We start from the raw sequence: 17411 nt of genomic DNA, 5'->3' as shown, positions 1-17411 counted from the left end.
CACACTGATTTTGGGTCAATAGGTCACATGACCTGGGAGCTATTGACCAAAAATACTAAATTTTAACTAAAAAAATTGGTAAAAAAATAAAAAAAGAAGAGTTAAAATGCAAAACAAATGAGTGTGCCCCATCTACAGAGACTAGTAGAACAATTTCACACTGATTTTGGGTCAATAGGTCACATGACCTGGGAGCTATTGACCAAAAATACTCAATTTTAACTAAAAAAATTGGTAAAAAATAAAAAAAAAAGAGTTAAAATGAAAATCAAATGAGTGTGCCCCATCTACAGAGACTAGTAGAACAATTTCACACTGATTTTGCATCAATAGGTCACATGACCTGGGAGCTATTGACCAAAAATACTCAATTTTAACTTAAAAAAATGGTAAAAAAAAAAAAAAAACTATCTCAATATAATGAGATACTATCTCATTATATTGAGTTACTATCTCATTATATTGAGATACTATCTCATTATATTGAGATAGTTTTTCTTTTTTTTTTTTACAGAGTGGCGGAAACGGGCTTCCATAGCTTTTAACATAATTGTTGTAAAAAAAAAAAAAGAATTAAACTTTTTTTTCTTTTTTTGGGTGAATTAATTTCGCCTCCTGAAGAGGGAGATATTTCCTTAAACTAAGTTACACTGGCTTCATCATTTGCACAACAGTAAAGAGCAATATGCAGCACCTGTAAGACTGAGATGACCTGCTCACAGTCACAGCTCATTGTGAGTCAAAGTTTGTTGCGCGTGCAAGAAAACAGATCTTATATTCTTTTATATTTTAATTATCTTTGTTATTTTACCAATTCCTAGTCAAATCTATGACTTTGGACCACAAAATACACAACTCATTGGAATGATCTATTCAGCTCTATAACCACTCGGCGGGATTTAACGCGGTTCCCATCAGCAGACAGAGGAGGGAGGGTAGCTGTGTCCCTGCCCTCTGCTTCCAGCTGTTCCTGCGCTCCACAGCTGCACAGCGTCACATTCACTATGGCTTCAGCTGCAAGCAGGACGCTTTTGGCGTTATTCTTTACCTTTTTAGCTCCACAACGCGGATGGACAGGTAAACACAGCTTTTATTAGATTTTTAAGGATGAGCTTTTTTTTACACTCAGCATACTAGGTTCTGGTTAAGTTTGTGTTGCACGTGCCAGTTTATTTATTATTATTATTTTTTTTACAATACTCTAATAATTGTATTGTTGTTTTTAGAAGTCACACATTTATGGTATGCATGTTTAAGCATTAATTCATTGCTGGAAGAAATAGATGGAATTATTCATTAATAAGAATAATATGAAGCATACATTTTGACTTTTTTTGACACGTTAAACAGTATATTAATAGTGCTGGTTCTTATTGAAAGTTGATTTTAAGACTAAAGCACTGGGGAGGAATGAGCTAATCAACTTGATGAAATCCCTTTGCAGTGGCTTATGAAAAAAAAAAATAGCTTTAAGCCATTCAACACTGGAAAGAGGGGAAAAATTTCCTTTGGGTGATTTTCTGCCAGATTGGAAAGTGGTAATAAATGGCCTGCCTGTAAAGTTCAGTTTAGAAGGGCACTTTTTTTCTTTCCTGTCAGACGGTTTTGTGTCTCACCCTTCAAATCTTTCATGGGCGATTTATTGTGAATGGGTTGAATATACTTGAAAGCAAGACTGAGCCAAATGGTTTTAACCAGCACGTCATTTATAACAAATGTGCAGCCCATTTTGTTTCAGCATGCACAGGCAACAAATTAAATCAGAGGACTTCTTTTAAAATCTTCCAAAGAGTTGTTTAAAAGAATAAATTTTCATTGCCTATTTATCCAGACAATAAAAATATATTAAATGTAAGAAATCACCATAAAGCTTGTGGAATATTATGCAGGAGAAAAAATGATTTTACCTGGGTTAAAAAATACAGACTCCCTATTTTCCATCCAGTGCACATCTTGAATAAGTTGAGCTTCTATATGTCTGATTCTCAACTGCAAGCACTTAGTGGATGACATCACTACTTTCCCTAAATATAGACAGATATTTCCTTTGTTGTGGTCTATTCTTTAGGCATTATCAAGTGTTGTCAATGATCCATTTAATGCATTAACACCTAAAAGATACTTTAGGAAATTAGGGTTCAATACTTGGATGTAACTTTAAACTTTCTTGGAAAAAAGAAGTCACAAAAAGTGCAATCGAGGAAATTAGACACCGCAGAATGAGATGTATGCAGGAAGCAGTGCTGAGTCTATGTTTAAGGGGGCCAAAGCTGCATTTGATTTTGGTGCCCATTTACCACCACTTATTCACTAATCATCATAATCATATGAAACTGCAAGTTGTTCAAACCTAATCACTTATGCTTTAAGCATTAAGTTTGTCATCAATTAACAAGTGAGCCAATACCTTGAATTCACTGTGTCACAGAATGGCAAAACAGCAAATTAACTTTGAAAGTGACAGGCTTAAACTTGCAGGTGTACAAGGGGATGTATGCCAACAGTGACACAATCACATCAGAACACAGGGTCCATGCTGACACTTCATGCAGTTGCTCCGCGTGGTCATGCACCTAACTCGGCTCGGAAGCCGCGCACATTGTTCCATTCCAAATAAAAAAAAAAAAAATGCATACCTTTGACAAAGAAAATAAATCATTATTCAAGCATTTTGGGAAAAGCGTACTAATTAAAAAAAACAACAACAATAACAACAACAAATAGACTAAGATAAAAAAAATGTTTCTAAAATGTATAGTTTTATATCTTTACAAAGAGGTGAAAAGTAGGTTTTCTCTTGATGGTTTTACTCTTATGTGTTTAAAGTTTTGAAAAATACAGAATTAAGTTAATAACAAATAATTCGTTTGAAAGGGAACACAGCAGTTTTCGTGTGTGTGAGGTGTTTTTTCCTCACTTTTCACTACGTTTCCAATGTCTAGAGGTGTGCTGCCCCTGGTGTTTCAGAGAATACTGCACTAGTGTCAGCATTAACTATAAACAGCTACAGCTCTTGCTCCGGGTCGTACTTCATCCACGGAGACCTGCTCAACTCTACTCAGCCTTAAGTCCTCAGACCTACACACCATAATTTCTTTCAGCATAAAGATGTATTGAGCTCAGTCCGTCCCACATAAAATCTGACAAATTTTGCTGTCCCTGTTGAAGAAAATGATTCCTAAAACATTATGCTGCCACCTCGGTGCTACGCTATGGGGAAGATGTCTTCAGACGGATGTGCAGTTTTTATTTTCTTGCACAAAAAGCATTTCATATGTGATTCGAAACCTAAATAGGTTTCTTCTTACCTCGACACTTTCTACCCCATTTCTGATGTGTGCACTGTATGGTTTATGACAGAAAGCACACAGGACTTCCATTTTTTCTCTTTCTACTTCTCCAGACAGATCAGATTATGAAAGTGCTTATTTTTTTGTGTGTGTTTGTTAGTAGAATCTTCCACCTGAGATGTGTATTTCTGAAATTCCTTCAGAGTTGCCATGGACCAGTTGGTTGCTTATCAAATTAATGCTCTGTTTGAGCAGCTTTGTTTGTACTACCACTCAATGATTGCTTTTCCCTGTGCATGTGTGGGTTCTCTCAGGTAGTCCAGCTTCCTCCAGCAGTAAAAAAAAAAAAGACTCTTAGTATAATAGGCATCTCTAAATTGCCCTGTTATAATGTCTCTACCCTGCAATAGATTGGCAATCTGTCTGGGGTGTACTGCCCCTCTTTAGCACATAGACTGCTAGATATAAGCACCAGCCCTGTGACCCCTATGGATAAACATTTAATTATGGGTGTAATTTTGACAAAAGAGAGATTTTATTCTGAGAGATTGAAGTATCGCTTTTGTGTCCCCTACTTCTGCACAAACTTACCATATTCCCCGGGCTGGCTCTGCTAGGAGCTGTTAAAATGTGAAAAAAGTAGCAAAGTCATTAATGGCCAATGTCAAGTCTATCCATGCAGCCTTATTATAAAAGCTTCTGGAAAGTGTATGAAGAATGAGAGAGGGAGAGAGTGACTGGAAAGATGGGATCATGTTCCTGCAGGCGAGTGGAATTTTATTTCTTTGCTCCACTTAACATTTTGGTGTTCTGCAGGTCCTCTGCATTTCACAACAAAAGCTTTAAAAATTAATGAAATCATAAATAGAAATAACTCCAGAACACATGCTTACTGTCATAGTGTTGGCATGACATACGTCTGTATGTCCAGTATTTTCCAGTGAATTGGAAAAACTCAAAACACTGGCACCGGTTTTGACCTGCAACCCCACCCCACAGCAGGTTGGCTTTCCGCCAAAGCTGTCAGGAGTGGCATGAGCGAATTTGTACTGATGTCATCTCTGGGCATCCTTCCAGTTGTTCAAACAAGACCTTTAGGATGAGCAAACCTGTCATAGCCCAGCAAATTTCAGCCTGCTCAGGTGTTTGCAGGAGGGTAGTTAAGTAGACTGCCACCCTTCATCAGTGAATACATAGTGGAAATGAAAGGAAACTGTTTTGAAAAAACATTCACTGACATGGAAATGATGGTTTCATGTGATAATTACAGGGGGCTGCTGCTTTTGCTTGAAAAAGCAATAAATGACCTAAAATTATGTTGTCATTCAAAACTATTCAATTCTTATTCTGTTAGTAATTTCTGAATTTTAAATAAAAATACTCACGTTTTAACACTCATTTTTTGGAATTTGTTCTATCTGTCATCCTCTTAACTTTAAATAGTGTCAGAGTTCAGCCAATTGATGAAGGTGGCACACTCAAATAAACCAGAAAATTTAACACCAACTTTACTAAAGCAGCCCGGAATGCTCTTTAGCTTCTCAAGTGTTTCACATTTACTAATGCTGCATCCAGAAACTTTAGTGTTTTCAGGAATTTCATGTGAAAAAATCCACTCAAAGTAGAGCAAAGTTACAAAGTGGAAGAAAAAGACACATGGTTTTCATCATTTATTTAAAAAAAAAGTTACTTGCTGTGGTATTTGGTCTCTCTACGTTAATACCGTATTTTCACGACTATAAGGCGCACTTAAACGTCTTTTTCCCCCTCAAAATGTGCAGTGCGCCCTATGGTGCGGTGCGCCCTGTGTGTTGTAACTGCGACTTTTGAGACCACCTCATTGAGGAGATGATGAAAGAGTGGCTGAATGTAAGGAGACCAGGTGTTTTTTTTCCCACTCATCACCATCGCTGTTAATATGTAACTCCATGCGTGCCCATCTCACAGCTGATGTGAAAAACAAGGGGAAACAAATTAACCCTGTGCTCGCTGTTGAACCGCTCGACATCGGTGTGAACCGGACCCAGCAGGTGCAGCAGGTGCAGCAGAAGCAGCGAGTTTACATGCAAAGTAAATGGCTGACGCGTGTATAGGTGCAGCAAAAGGTCCTGCAGCGCGTTTTGAGCTGCAGGAGCGTTTAAGCATCTGCCAACGCGCTGCTGCTGCTCGAGATGGAAAAATTGAAGTTTTGCTGCTGGATGGGCCGCATCAACCAATCAGAGAAGCTGATCTGGGAGCTGACAGCGAGACAGACACAGCGCTCTGATGACATATGATATTAACGCAAATGGAAAAGGCTGGATGGATGAGATGATGAAAGCGTAGCTGAGGGAGGTGTAGCCTATGTGAGGAGACCAGGTGGTTTTTTCCACGCATCACCATCGCTACGTGCCCATCTCACAGCCGATGTGGAAAAAAAGGTGAATCAAATGGATACTGTGCTCGCCGTTATCCCGGGGGTTTGACAAAGGAGCTTCAACCGCTCGACATCGGTGTGAAGCGGCCGTTCAAAGCAAGGCTGCGAGCGGCGTGGGAGCGATGGATGACCGACAGAGACCACAGTTTCAGGATAAGTGGAAGGCAGCGCCGGGCAAGTTACGCCACCGTTTGCGGATGGATTGTAGATGCTTGGACTAGTGTCTGCTGGCTCTGTTGTTCAAGCTTTTGCAAAAGCCGGCATTATTTCTGAGGAGCTGCGCTGCACGGAAAGTGACTGACAGCGAAGAAGGGGAAACTGTCATGTCTGATTTAGCGCAGCTGTTTAATTCAGAAACAGAGGATGATGACTTTGATGGGTTTGATTAATACTTTGTAATAAATACATGAATAAAGCACAATCATACTCAGTTTTGCTCCCGCTCTATTTTTCTACCTGAAAACTTAATTCAACAGCAGCCTCTGGGCGGGTCTCCTCCTCTTCACCGCGGTGGCTGGCAGGTGTTTTTTCATCTAAATAATCTAAATCTTGCAGCTATATTTGCTGTGATCAGTGGGAATAAAGTAGTTTTAATATGTTTTTAAGTGAGAAAGGCCACCTGAAAACTTAATAATTGCAGTCAGTTCATCCAGATTATCTATTTCTGTCGGAGGCGCTCAGACCCCCACATACCAGCGGTGTGCCGACAGGAGAAATCCTTTCATCAGCAGCCTCTAGGCTGGGCAGCCTCCGGGTTCACGCGGTGGATGGCAGGTGTTTTTCATCTAAATAATTTAAACTGCAGGCACCCATAAAAGCGAACATATTCCGTCGGCAGGTTTCAGGATTTTAAGTAAATTTAGGAGTGATCACAGCGCTGTGTCATCTGCGATGTGTCTGTCTCACGGCCAGCTGCCAGGTTTGATTAATACTTTTTAATAAATACATGAATAAAGCACAGTTATACTCAGTTTTGCCCCCGCTGTATTTTTAAATACGCAGTAGAGGTATTTAAAGGTAGTAGAGGACATGTAGGCTACCTGTATATAAAAAACGCGCCCTATAGTCCGGTGCGCCTTATGTGTGTATTAAATACAGAAATGGCACACATAACTGAGACTGCGCCTTTTAGTACGGTGCGCCTTATGGTCGTGAAAATACGGTACTGTGAAGAGCCACGCTTTGCTGCAATTAAAGAAGCATGTCTTTTGCATCCAATCTGAATGATCTAAGTCCCCATATTTTTCCCTATATTAACAAAATAGCACCATATACAGGATGATAACTTCAATGTTTAGGTCTTCCACTGATTATTATTTGGAGTTAGGTTGTGACTTTAACTGGATAATTCTAACATAAATAAATATAATTTGATTTCAGTCTCACTGTAGCTCCAGTTGAATGCTTTGGGCAGTTGGATGCTTAGCAGCAGTCTTAAGTCTTTAAAGCCTATTTACTCATAATCACCCAATACTTATCTCTATAACTTTCACCCTATTATTTCATTACTATGTTGAGGAAGATGATCTGTCAAGGGTGATGAGCAATGATAGCACTAGACCACCTTCTGCATGTTTAGAGTCTCTTAAATGGCTTGTTGCAAATGGAGGATTAATTTCGACAATGATTTTTTCATTACACTTTAACACTGTAAAAAGAGCTATACATCCTACAGTTCCCCATTTATAATAGAAATCATGGTTGCTTTTCTAATTAATGCTCTTCTTGTCCATCCTTTAACTTCAGGTTGACGGCCATGTATTGGTGGATTTGCAGAGAGGTCCTTTCATCTTTACATGATAGATTAAACAGTGCTATGTGAGATTTTCAAAAAGTTAAGATAACTACTTTGACCTCTTATTCAACTAATGATTTTGTTTGTTTACTCTGTCCAATTCTGAGCTCTTTATGTGTATCTGTTGTATTTATTGTAGTGCTGATACAAATGCACTACAAACATTTTAGGTCTTCCTTATAGATAGAAAAAAAAATTGCATCCTTGTCATTTCACTTTACACTTATGCACTACTAAGTGTAGTCTATCTAATCGGTGCAAATATCAGTACTATGGGTACTTTTTAAAAAAGTAATTCTTTTTTAGATGCTTCACAACAAGTTGCATGTCACTGGCAGCCATACATTAGATCAAGCAAGCATAGAAAGTGATTGATGTTTAGAAATGAGAAGACATCACAAATGTCTAAAGCATGTGGAAATAGTATAGATACAGGAAGTCTGTTCAGACTGTTGGAAAAGAAAGCGGAAATGGGTGAATTCTGCAATGAGGCATAAATTGAGATGAAAGATAAAAACACAAGTGTTTTAGCAGTTGGTATCAAAATCGCACTGTAGAACCAGCCATTGCCAAAAAAAAAAAGTTTGAAAAACTGGATGGAAATAGTGCAAAATAGTGTTTTGTAATTGCAAATGCAAATTTTATGTAACAACACACTATTCAAGTAACATGAGATACCACAGAAAAAGGAAACTTTGTGCAAAAACTCCACAAAAAGCAAACAAAAAGTAAGACCACAACAAAAAAATACCATAATTGCTCCCTAGCTAGTGGTAAACAGGATCTGAACTATTTGGATAATAGCTCAAAAAACGTGACTTGAAACAAAAACCGTGTCGCTTAATCTCCCCCAAAGGCTAGTTCTACATTTTTACCGGTAGGTCTTTCTGTAATAGTTTAAACCAACATGAAACTGAACAAATACATACTCAAATAAATACTCAAAGACTAAGGACTCATATGCCTGAACATGAACTCTGCAGCCTCAACATCACACAGTGCCCTGGAAAATCTTTCACGCCCCTTTGAGCTCACTGACATTCAATCATGTTATAACCAGAATATCAGTTTATGATAAATTCCTACTGACTGTCAAAAGTAAAGCAGTTCACTTGGTTTTTAGTTATTTTTACAGATAAAATTTTGTGGTGAGTATTTACTCTGATGCTATATGAAAATCCAGTATCACACATTACCATTAAACGTCTTGCATTAATAAACAGTTTCGATTTTTGAATTGTGTGAGCTTCAGGCATTCCACAGACCATTTTTGGAGCTCAGGGAGGGTCAAAAACTTTAGTTGTGCATTCCACAAATCAGATCTTTATCAAGAAGTGTCAAGAGGAAACACATATAGGAAGAAAGCCTAAATAAGATAATAACCTGAAGCATATATGGGACACAAACAAAATGTTTAAATAGATGTTTGGCCATGATTCCCAAACGTCCTGGCCTATGTGGAAAATACTTTGTGAGATCTAAAACATATCCTACAGATCATCCTCAACAGATTATCTCCGACTCCAACAAAATATGGTTGTACCAGCCTAATTAGATTGGAGGATGCTGCAAAAGATTTATGACTTGGTTGACCTTCACATTCCCAAAGGAAAATAACTCCCAATATGCAATAGGGCTTCATTGCAAAACAATAGACCAGAGCAGAATCAGTTTAATCAGACCTGGAAGCTGATGAGCTTGTTTGTGTTTGTATATTTATTTTAAAGGATTTAGTGTTTGACAAGTGACAGAAGGCATACCAAAATCTAACACTACCCACGGTTTTTACTAAAACTTTGTGGGAAAATTCAGTTTGCTATAATTGGGTGGTGATCATGATTTCTTATGGGGTAAATGAAGGGTCAGTTTGATTTTGTAACAGGGTAAAAGGGTTCTGTTTTAAAACCTCAATGCAGCTGCAATGGCGCTAATAATTTTTTGGAACATTTTTTACAGCAGTTTTTCAAACCCGGGCCTGAGCTTATGGTGCTTCTTGTGCCAAAATATTCATGTACCTACATGTGTGTGTCTGCCGGTCTGTCTGTGGGTCATCAGGTGTGCATGTGTGCTATATCAGTCTAACCTACACTCAAGGTTATAAAAGACAAATGGCACACCCTGACTTCTTACCTTCATTCTTTACATACCTGTTACTTTCCTTCATCTAATTCAGTCACTCTTTGTCAATGCTTCCACATCACAGTCACAAACAGATGAAAAACTTTCATATTGCTGCTTCTGTCTCTTGTAGCAATGACCTACAGCTGAGCCTCCTCTGGTTGACTTTAATGCAACATCTCCTCAGTTTCCTGATTCCAAAATTGTTTTTAGTTGGAAGACAAGCATCCATCTGTAGCGCTTAAAGGAGTCTTGATATAATTAGGAGTATTAGATTTGCCCTTGGATCATAAATTTTCCAAAGAGTCCAACTCACAGAGAGAAGTCTGGATAAAGGCAAAGATCCCTTTATGTGTATTAACACAGGATTATTGGAAACAGAGACGACTGAAGTGCATCCAAAGGTGCGTCTGAGGAGAGCAGCTACAACAGCTGGTAAAATTCCTCTCCCTAAAATCCTTAATCGATGACTCGATACAATCAGATGGGTTTCCTTAGAAAACATTTGAACCAATCTGACTCTATGATTCAGTTGAACTGTTTCTGTAAAGTTCCAAGAGATGACCTGTGTTTTGAATTTGTGCTGCAGTATATAAATAAACTGAATTGAAACTAAATGAATGAAGAACTAATAAGCCTAGACCTTAGAATATAATTAAACTTTATTGTCATTACATTTTCACAAGTAAAAAGCAACAAAATTCACTCTTTGCATTTAACCCATCCCTTTGGGGATGGCAGTGGGCTGCCATTGTGCAGCGCCCGGTGAGCGGTGTGGGGTTAAAGGCCAATTTATGCTTCTGACGCATAGCCTCTGCAACCATCAAATCTGTCTCACGCCCCCTGCGCATAGGTTCTGCAACCGTTGTAGCGCACCTAAAAAAAAATCCTGAGTACGCATTGGACAGTCGCAAACCGGCGCAGACCTCAAGCGGAAGTGCGCAGACAAAAAGCAGCTTTGATTCGTCCTTGGTATGCCCTCCCGGCTGTCTGTGTAGTCGTCTTTCTTGATTCGGTCCCAGGGCATTTTTAAAAACCGAGGAACAACTACAATGGAAAACTACGATGAAAGGTTAATTGGTCTTTTTACCAACTCCATTAACAGTGCCTTTTCCTCTTTGATGTCTAGCAACTCTAGATCCATCTCCATGACTTTGATATGTTGCAGACGCGCCATTGAGAGTTCTCGAATAGGCTCCCCCTTGTGCTTTGGCGGGAAACTGCTGTGCGTCCTTAGAAATTCCAGACCGATGGCGCAGAAACATACCAGCAAAACTGGTTCGCGACTGGATGCAAGCAACATTTGATGTGTGCGGTTGCAGAATTATAATCTGCCCTTAAGGGTCTTTCTCAGGGAGGTAGAGTGTCAGTCCATGGGAGATGGCCTTGAACTTAGAACCTCCAGGAAACAAGCGCAATCCCCTAACCATTAGGCCACCACTTCCCAACCCCACCTCTCTTCAACCTGAACTTGTATTTTCTTCTTTTGCTAAAATCACAACACATTTCATTTTGCTTCCATGAAAAATGTTCTATAGAGGTTGTGCAGTTACATGATCACTGTCTTTTTATGCCGCCATTCAGGACGGCATAAAACCACCTACGTGCACCTTAATGATACAGCATGATATTTACTACAGAGATTTAATGCAAAATGACTGGAGAATCTGCCAATATTTAAATAAATATTTTAAACATTAAGATGGCGAGTTAAAACACGGTTACATTGCAAAAAGTTATCTTGTTAGAGTGCAGGATTCCTATAATATCTGCTAGGTTGTTTTCTCAGATACAAGACTGCCATCCATTGGACATCCCCCACTTCCCCTACCACGACTGAATTGCAGATCTCTAATGAAAAGCACTGAAGGCGTATAAAAGTTTAGATGCCTACAGCTATTTTATGTAAACAAATCACAGAGAGCACTTCATCATGTTTCCGGAAGGAGGGGAGAGTGATGAACATACTGTACGTCAGGCCATATAACAGCTTGTTAGCTATTCTGACCAGAAGGTTTTCTCCTGATAGGAACCTTACTGTTTTATGTTGCTTTCAATCATTGCCACATTTAAAAAACAAAGATGATGCTTATCCTGGCGGGGGGCAAGTATAGCCTTGGCGCCCTCCAGGCTTATATCACGCTGAGGGAAGTTCTCCATGCCTGTTAAAAGATGAAACTCTCCACTTGTTTTTTAATAGCGTCAAAGGCAATTTATATAATAATTTAAGCATAACAACTAACTGTTTAAGAAGGGACCACTGCAGCCTCTGCTAGTTGTAGTTGGATGCTGTCTCTGTCTCCTCAAAGCAGCCACCTATCTTGTTGCTTTTCTGGGTCTTGAGGGAAACGATAAAGAGATGCTGTCCTTTCATCCTTGTCGGTTGGTACAACCATATCCAGAGCATGAGATTCCTATGTTTTCTCTTTTTTTGGTATTTTCACAGTAACATGGAGAAAAACTGCTATCACTGATAGTCGTTGGAATCAAGGTTTGTTTTGCATACAAAGAAGGCGGAGTCCCGGGTGTCACGTCACATGATTTGCTGTAGGTCCTCTATTGAGTGTTGAACATTAATATAAATGTAACTCCAAAGTGACAACACTGGCACGGCTTCCTTTAGACGGGCTCTTTATTAAACACCGTGAAAACTACAGAAATAGAAGACAAAGTTTTAGATATCCATACATTTACAGACAATCAGGTGACACATGCTTTAGCAGAAGTTACCTCGTGAACGCCTACCACTTCAGAGGTCTTTAACAGTTAAATTCTTCCTCGTACACTCTAAATTTAAATATTAAGTAATTAAAACACCATAACCAATACCACTGCAAAAATATTACAAACATAACTACAAATAACTTGACAGCAATAAATAATAATCAATAAATCAATAAATAATTAATTCCTTCAACATTTAGTAAAACTCTACACACTTTAAAACACAACATTCAGTTAAGTTAAAATTTTCAACTGAGCAGGACTAAATTTCCTTCAACTTGTTGCTTGGACTCATTTTTAATAAGGGAATGAACTGTTAAACAAAAAATTCACCTTAACTTGAAATATGTAAGTGGACTTAGTCGACTCTTTTCTATAATACAGAGAGAAGGACTGATAGAGATAGAACACTGACATGCAGGATGCATGATGAGTCAAACTCCAAAACTTCGCCCAGATAATAAGTCCCAGTCTTGTCAAATTGCAAATAAAGAATTGAATGTTTATGACTGAAAAACAGATAACCTCTAAAAGTATGCCACAATAAATTAAGTCTACACAACATTATTTTGTTGAAATTTAATGTTCTTCTAATTTAACAAAAACTTGAATAAGCTAAATTTATTTTTTTTTTTTTTTTTTTTTTTTTTTTTTTTTTTTTTAGGAAATAAGTTTGTATGATATTATATAAAGTCCACCAAATGCACTTTAAAATGTAGAGCATCTGTTAAAGAGCTCAGAGGAAGTTTTAGTGATTTTTTTTATTTCTTTGATCTTAAAGTACATAATCAACTGGGAAAAGATTTGTTAGGATGCATCGGTTGGAATGCATAAAAACAAGCTTTAAATCATTAGACCATATCTGGATAGGACTTTAAAAAATTTATGAATGAATAGCAGGCTTATTAAGATGGGTTTTTTTTATACAAAGATGCTACACTTAAACAATGATTGAAAATTATACAGACTTTATAAGTCAAAGCTGTTGTTTATTCACTTTTAATGTAATGACTAATTTACAAAACAAGCCAAATCATGACACGCGTTGTTTTGGTTCTTTCTCAATGTTCTCCTAAATGTTTCCAGCAGCAGATGGAAGAGGCAGCTGATTATACTTGAAAAGCCCGATGCATCCCACCTGCACTGAATCAAACATCTGACAGATGAAGTCAGTAAATCCACTCACTCATAGTGGAAAATTTAGGGTAGAGTTTGTTTTTTGTTTTTTCAAAGACAAAATGTAAACTGAACAAGAGGCAAAAATTGGATGGTGAAATCCTTTAATGCAAATACAAATGCATGTACTGTAAATGGAAAAATATAAATTTGGAGTTACCGTAGAGTACGTTTAGAGCTGGGTAGTATAGCCCGAAATTGTACAAAAGACTAGTGTTTTATCAAAATATTTTTACAAGTAAAATGAAAAAGTAGTCATGCAACACTATTTTCTCCTCAAGGAACCAGGCAAAATATCACTCAAGTTCTAAAAACGAGGCAGACGAAAATATGAAATAAATAACATCTTTAAAAAATTTGAGCAAAATATCCAAGTAAGGCTAATTTTTAGCGTGTTTGAATACCACTCACCATTCCCTGTGTCAAAACGTTTCTTATACTTTATAATCTCTTCTATGTCAAGTACTGTAGGCTTAACAGATAATAATACAACAACATAGATTGTTCATGTAGTAGATGAGGTATTATCATTTCCTTAGATGTCAAGAGGTGGTAGAGAAGCCAAAATTATTTCAAATTAAACCTTTCAAAATGTTAATCAAGAAAGTCTAAATGATTCAGTTAAACTAATTATCCATCTCTATCTGTGTCTTATAAACAATGGGAAGAATAATTTCTCACCATCACCTGACCAAGAAGATTGTTTTTTTAAGGAATAAAGATACTGGCTATTGAAAAGGCCTCTGCTAGGAGAAGTTCAGCAGAACTTAAAGGTGGTAACCTCTTTAAAATCAAATATTGAAAATGTACTCTTGGAAGTATGCTTACACAGTCTTTTCTTTTTTTCTCACTGCAAAGGTTAATGTGCTTTTCTATTCATTTCACATACCACTCAAAACATTTTTGCTTTAGGCAAGGCAAGACAAGTTTATTTGTATGGCACATTTCTGTGTCAAGACAATTTAAAGTGCTGTAAATGAATAGAACACATGAAAAAGCCACATAGGGAATTACACTGTATTGGGATAATAAAGGTAGATAAAGAGATGTTGGACTACTAACTTGTTAGGTTTCAATTAAAAGTAAAAGGAAACTCTTAACAAATGTTGATTTAAATAGTGTGTGTCTTCTAGTGATGCTAAGCTGTTCAGTGATTTATAGACTAACAACTATTTAATGTCTGTTCACTGGGATACAGGGAGCAAATAAAGAGTGTTGGATACAGGGAGCTACTGTATTATAAAAACCTTCAGAACTCGGGTTATGTTCTCTACTTTCTATGTTTTAGTCAGGGCATAGGCAGCATTATTAACTCTACATGCAGTAGATCAGTGGGAAAGCTAGTTTTAAGTACCTCATAAAAGGATACATTAACATGACATCTACACGTTAAAGGGGTCATAGAATGATTGCATAGGGTATTTGTTGCTGTTCCTTAATGTCTCTGAATAGGGTGTGTAACATTGGTTGGGCTGAAAATGGCACATTTGGTGTCCTATGAGCCCCTGGTTAAAAGCCTTAGAATGAAATGACAGGTTTTCTTCCTTATATGGTATGCTCATGAATATTTAGATGAGCTGTGCGCTGATTGGTTGGTTTACAACGAGCAAAGCTGCTGAGCAAAGACGCATCATAGCAACAAGCACTCACTCAGTGAAACATCAAAGTTGTTGATATGGTAGGGTGACCAGACGTCCTCTTTTTCCCAGACATGTCCTACTGTTCATACTTAAAAAAATGTCCGGGGAGAATTTAGAAATCGTCTGGGATTTTGGTCAACTACAGTGCAACATGTAGTCAAAACCCACCGGGCATTCGAACCGAGCCGTCAGCTCTGGGGCTGGTCTGGGAATCACGGGGGACGGGGGCCAGCGAGGGTGCGACCGAACCAGACCCGGTGATGGTAGCCTGGACACAGGCAGCCCCATGCTTCCCCCTACCTGCCTTACTGGCCCCCAGCCCCCCTCCTTCGGCTGAGGAAGGGTGGCTCATGGGTCTCTGCTGAGGTCTGTTCCAGTCAGCGGCCCAGCAGTCGACACTTCATACCTCCCACCATGATTTGTAGAGTCCTGTTTAGGACCTCATGTGTAACATGTTGCTGCCACAATACTCATTTTGGGTTAGACTTATGTGCACTGGTAGTCATTGGAAACTGTGTCAGCCATTTTGTTTTCCAAATGTTTGCTGTGGCCAAGTCGGGCTAGATTGCACTTTTCTCAAACTTTTTGAACAGTACTAAATGACATGTCAAAAGCTTTGGAGTTTAATGTTTTATAAGCTGTAAGGCTGCAACTAAAAGTCCTGCCTATCAATTAATCTGGTTATGATTTTTTGCAATCAATAATCGGACAGCAAAAGGTTCCTTAAAGATTTTTTTTTCACAAAATGTAAACTAGGTGAAAAAGTTTTTATTTTAATTTTAAATTTGAATTATTTTATTTTTTTTTTAGAATGTTGGTATAATTGCTGCTCTAAGTGGGTTTCTCTGTCTGCTAAATGCATGTTTTAGACTCTTTATACTCCAGGTAACATTTTATGGATTACTGAATTAGTTGATTTCAATAACTGATTAATCATGATTGATCTAATTCATTGTTTCATCCCATAGACAGTAAAGCCCTTTGTGCTTTGTTCTTCAAAATGTTGCATGTTCACTACAATCCAGTGAATACCATCTGAAATGTTCACAGAACACTTTTTTATAGTTAATTGTTGTTCTCCAATGTATAAACAGTAGAAGGTATGTGTGCTTCATACATCATGGTTTAGGATTTGGAAAGAAAACCGAGTTCGGCATTTTTAAATAAAGTGTGGCCAAAATATAATGTAAAAAATTCAAGAATGCACATTTCTAGACTTTTGAGCTCCTAATTGCTTAATATTAGCCTGCATGATTGTAACTGAATAGTAATTATTACCTAAAGTAATTGTAAACTGCAAAATACAGAAAGCAGGAATGGTGTTTTCAAGTTTTGTTTCATAGTTTGTTGTGTCAGTGTCATTTTAATTTTTTTGGTCAGATTGGTTTTTCAGGATTTACGTATTTTTTGGACGCTAGAAACCCAAGATAAACGGATGGATTATTTCTTATGCCTTTAAACCGTACTGATACATTTTACGTGTTTAATTAATACAGTTAAAGTTTTAGTTAAACTATATTCTGTTTGTCATTTTGGAGTTAAAGCTCCACAACTGGTAGGAAATAGAAAGATGGCTTATTGTTCAGAGCTTTTGGCTTCCAAGCACATCTGAAATCGTTTGTGACTCTGATTAGTTGTCTTTTCTGAAGGTTCTCTCCATGATCTTATGTTTTTGCATAAATTATGCAGTATGCCAAGAAAAATAGTTATACTGGAAACTGTCATTTGGAAGTGAAGCTTTAGGAAAGCAAACTGCAGAACCTTTAAAAACCTTTTCCTAAAAAAGTAATGAAATAAAAAAGACCATAATCTGACAAAGTTGGCTTAAATTTAATTCAATAGAATTTAGGTCTAATTTATGTTGCCTGAATAATTCTAAAACTTTGTTTTGCAGAAGAGAAACCTCTGGATCCTCAAGCCGGGAAACAGACAGCTGCGGACAAAATCTATGGGGAGAGCTGGGAGCCTTCAATCCATCTGGATGGAAAACCAGTGGACCGCTTCCTCTTCAACACCAACAAACCCACAAGGTCTCACCGCTTTACTAAAGTGAGCAAAGACAGCCACCCTCATCCAATGGAGGATGTAGGTAAGACCGATCACGTTTAATTTAATGGGTGATGAGAATGGTTTGTTAATTCTAGCCATCCAAACTGGACCTAATTTTTGGACATCAATAAAAGAAGAAAAATGTACATGGTAAAAAAAAAAAGGATACATTTGGCTTGGAGGAGCTCTCAAGACCACGGTGA

The 17411-nt window shown here is 37.8% G+C and overlaps 1 protein-coding gene across 2 annotated transcripts in view; it reads left to right on the top strand.

Moving 5' to 3' along the window:
- Positions 1–936: 936 nt before the first annotated feature.
- Positions 937–17411, top strand: part of fndc1 (fibronectin type III domain containing 1) — a 45919-nt gene continuing 29444 nt past the window's right edge. For both annotated transcript variants that reach the window (XM_038281655.1, XM_038281654.1), the window contains exons 1-2: positions 937–1077; positions 17054–17248. In XM_038281655.1, the coding sequence (XP_038137583.1) occupies positions 1005–1077; positions 17054–17248 (268 nt within the window). In that variant the 5' untranslated portion in view covers positions 937–1004. The remainder of the gene's footprint in view (positions 1078–17053; positions 17249–17411) is intronic.

This window comes from Cyprinodon tularosa, unplaced genomic scaffold, assembly GCF_016077235.1.
Source record: "Cyprinodon tularosa strain WSP-4 unplaced genomic scaffold, ASM1607723v1 ctg173, whole genome shotgun sequence".
NCBI lineage: Eukaryota > Metazoa > Chordata > Actinopteri > Cyprinodontiformes > Cyprinodontidae > Cyprinodon > Cyprinodon tularosa.
This window is presented reverse-complemented; position numbering and strand designations above follow the sequence as displayed.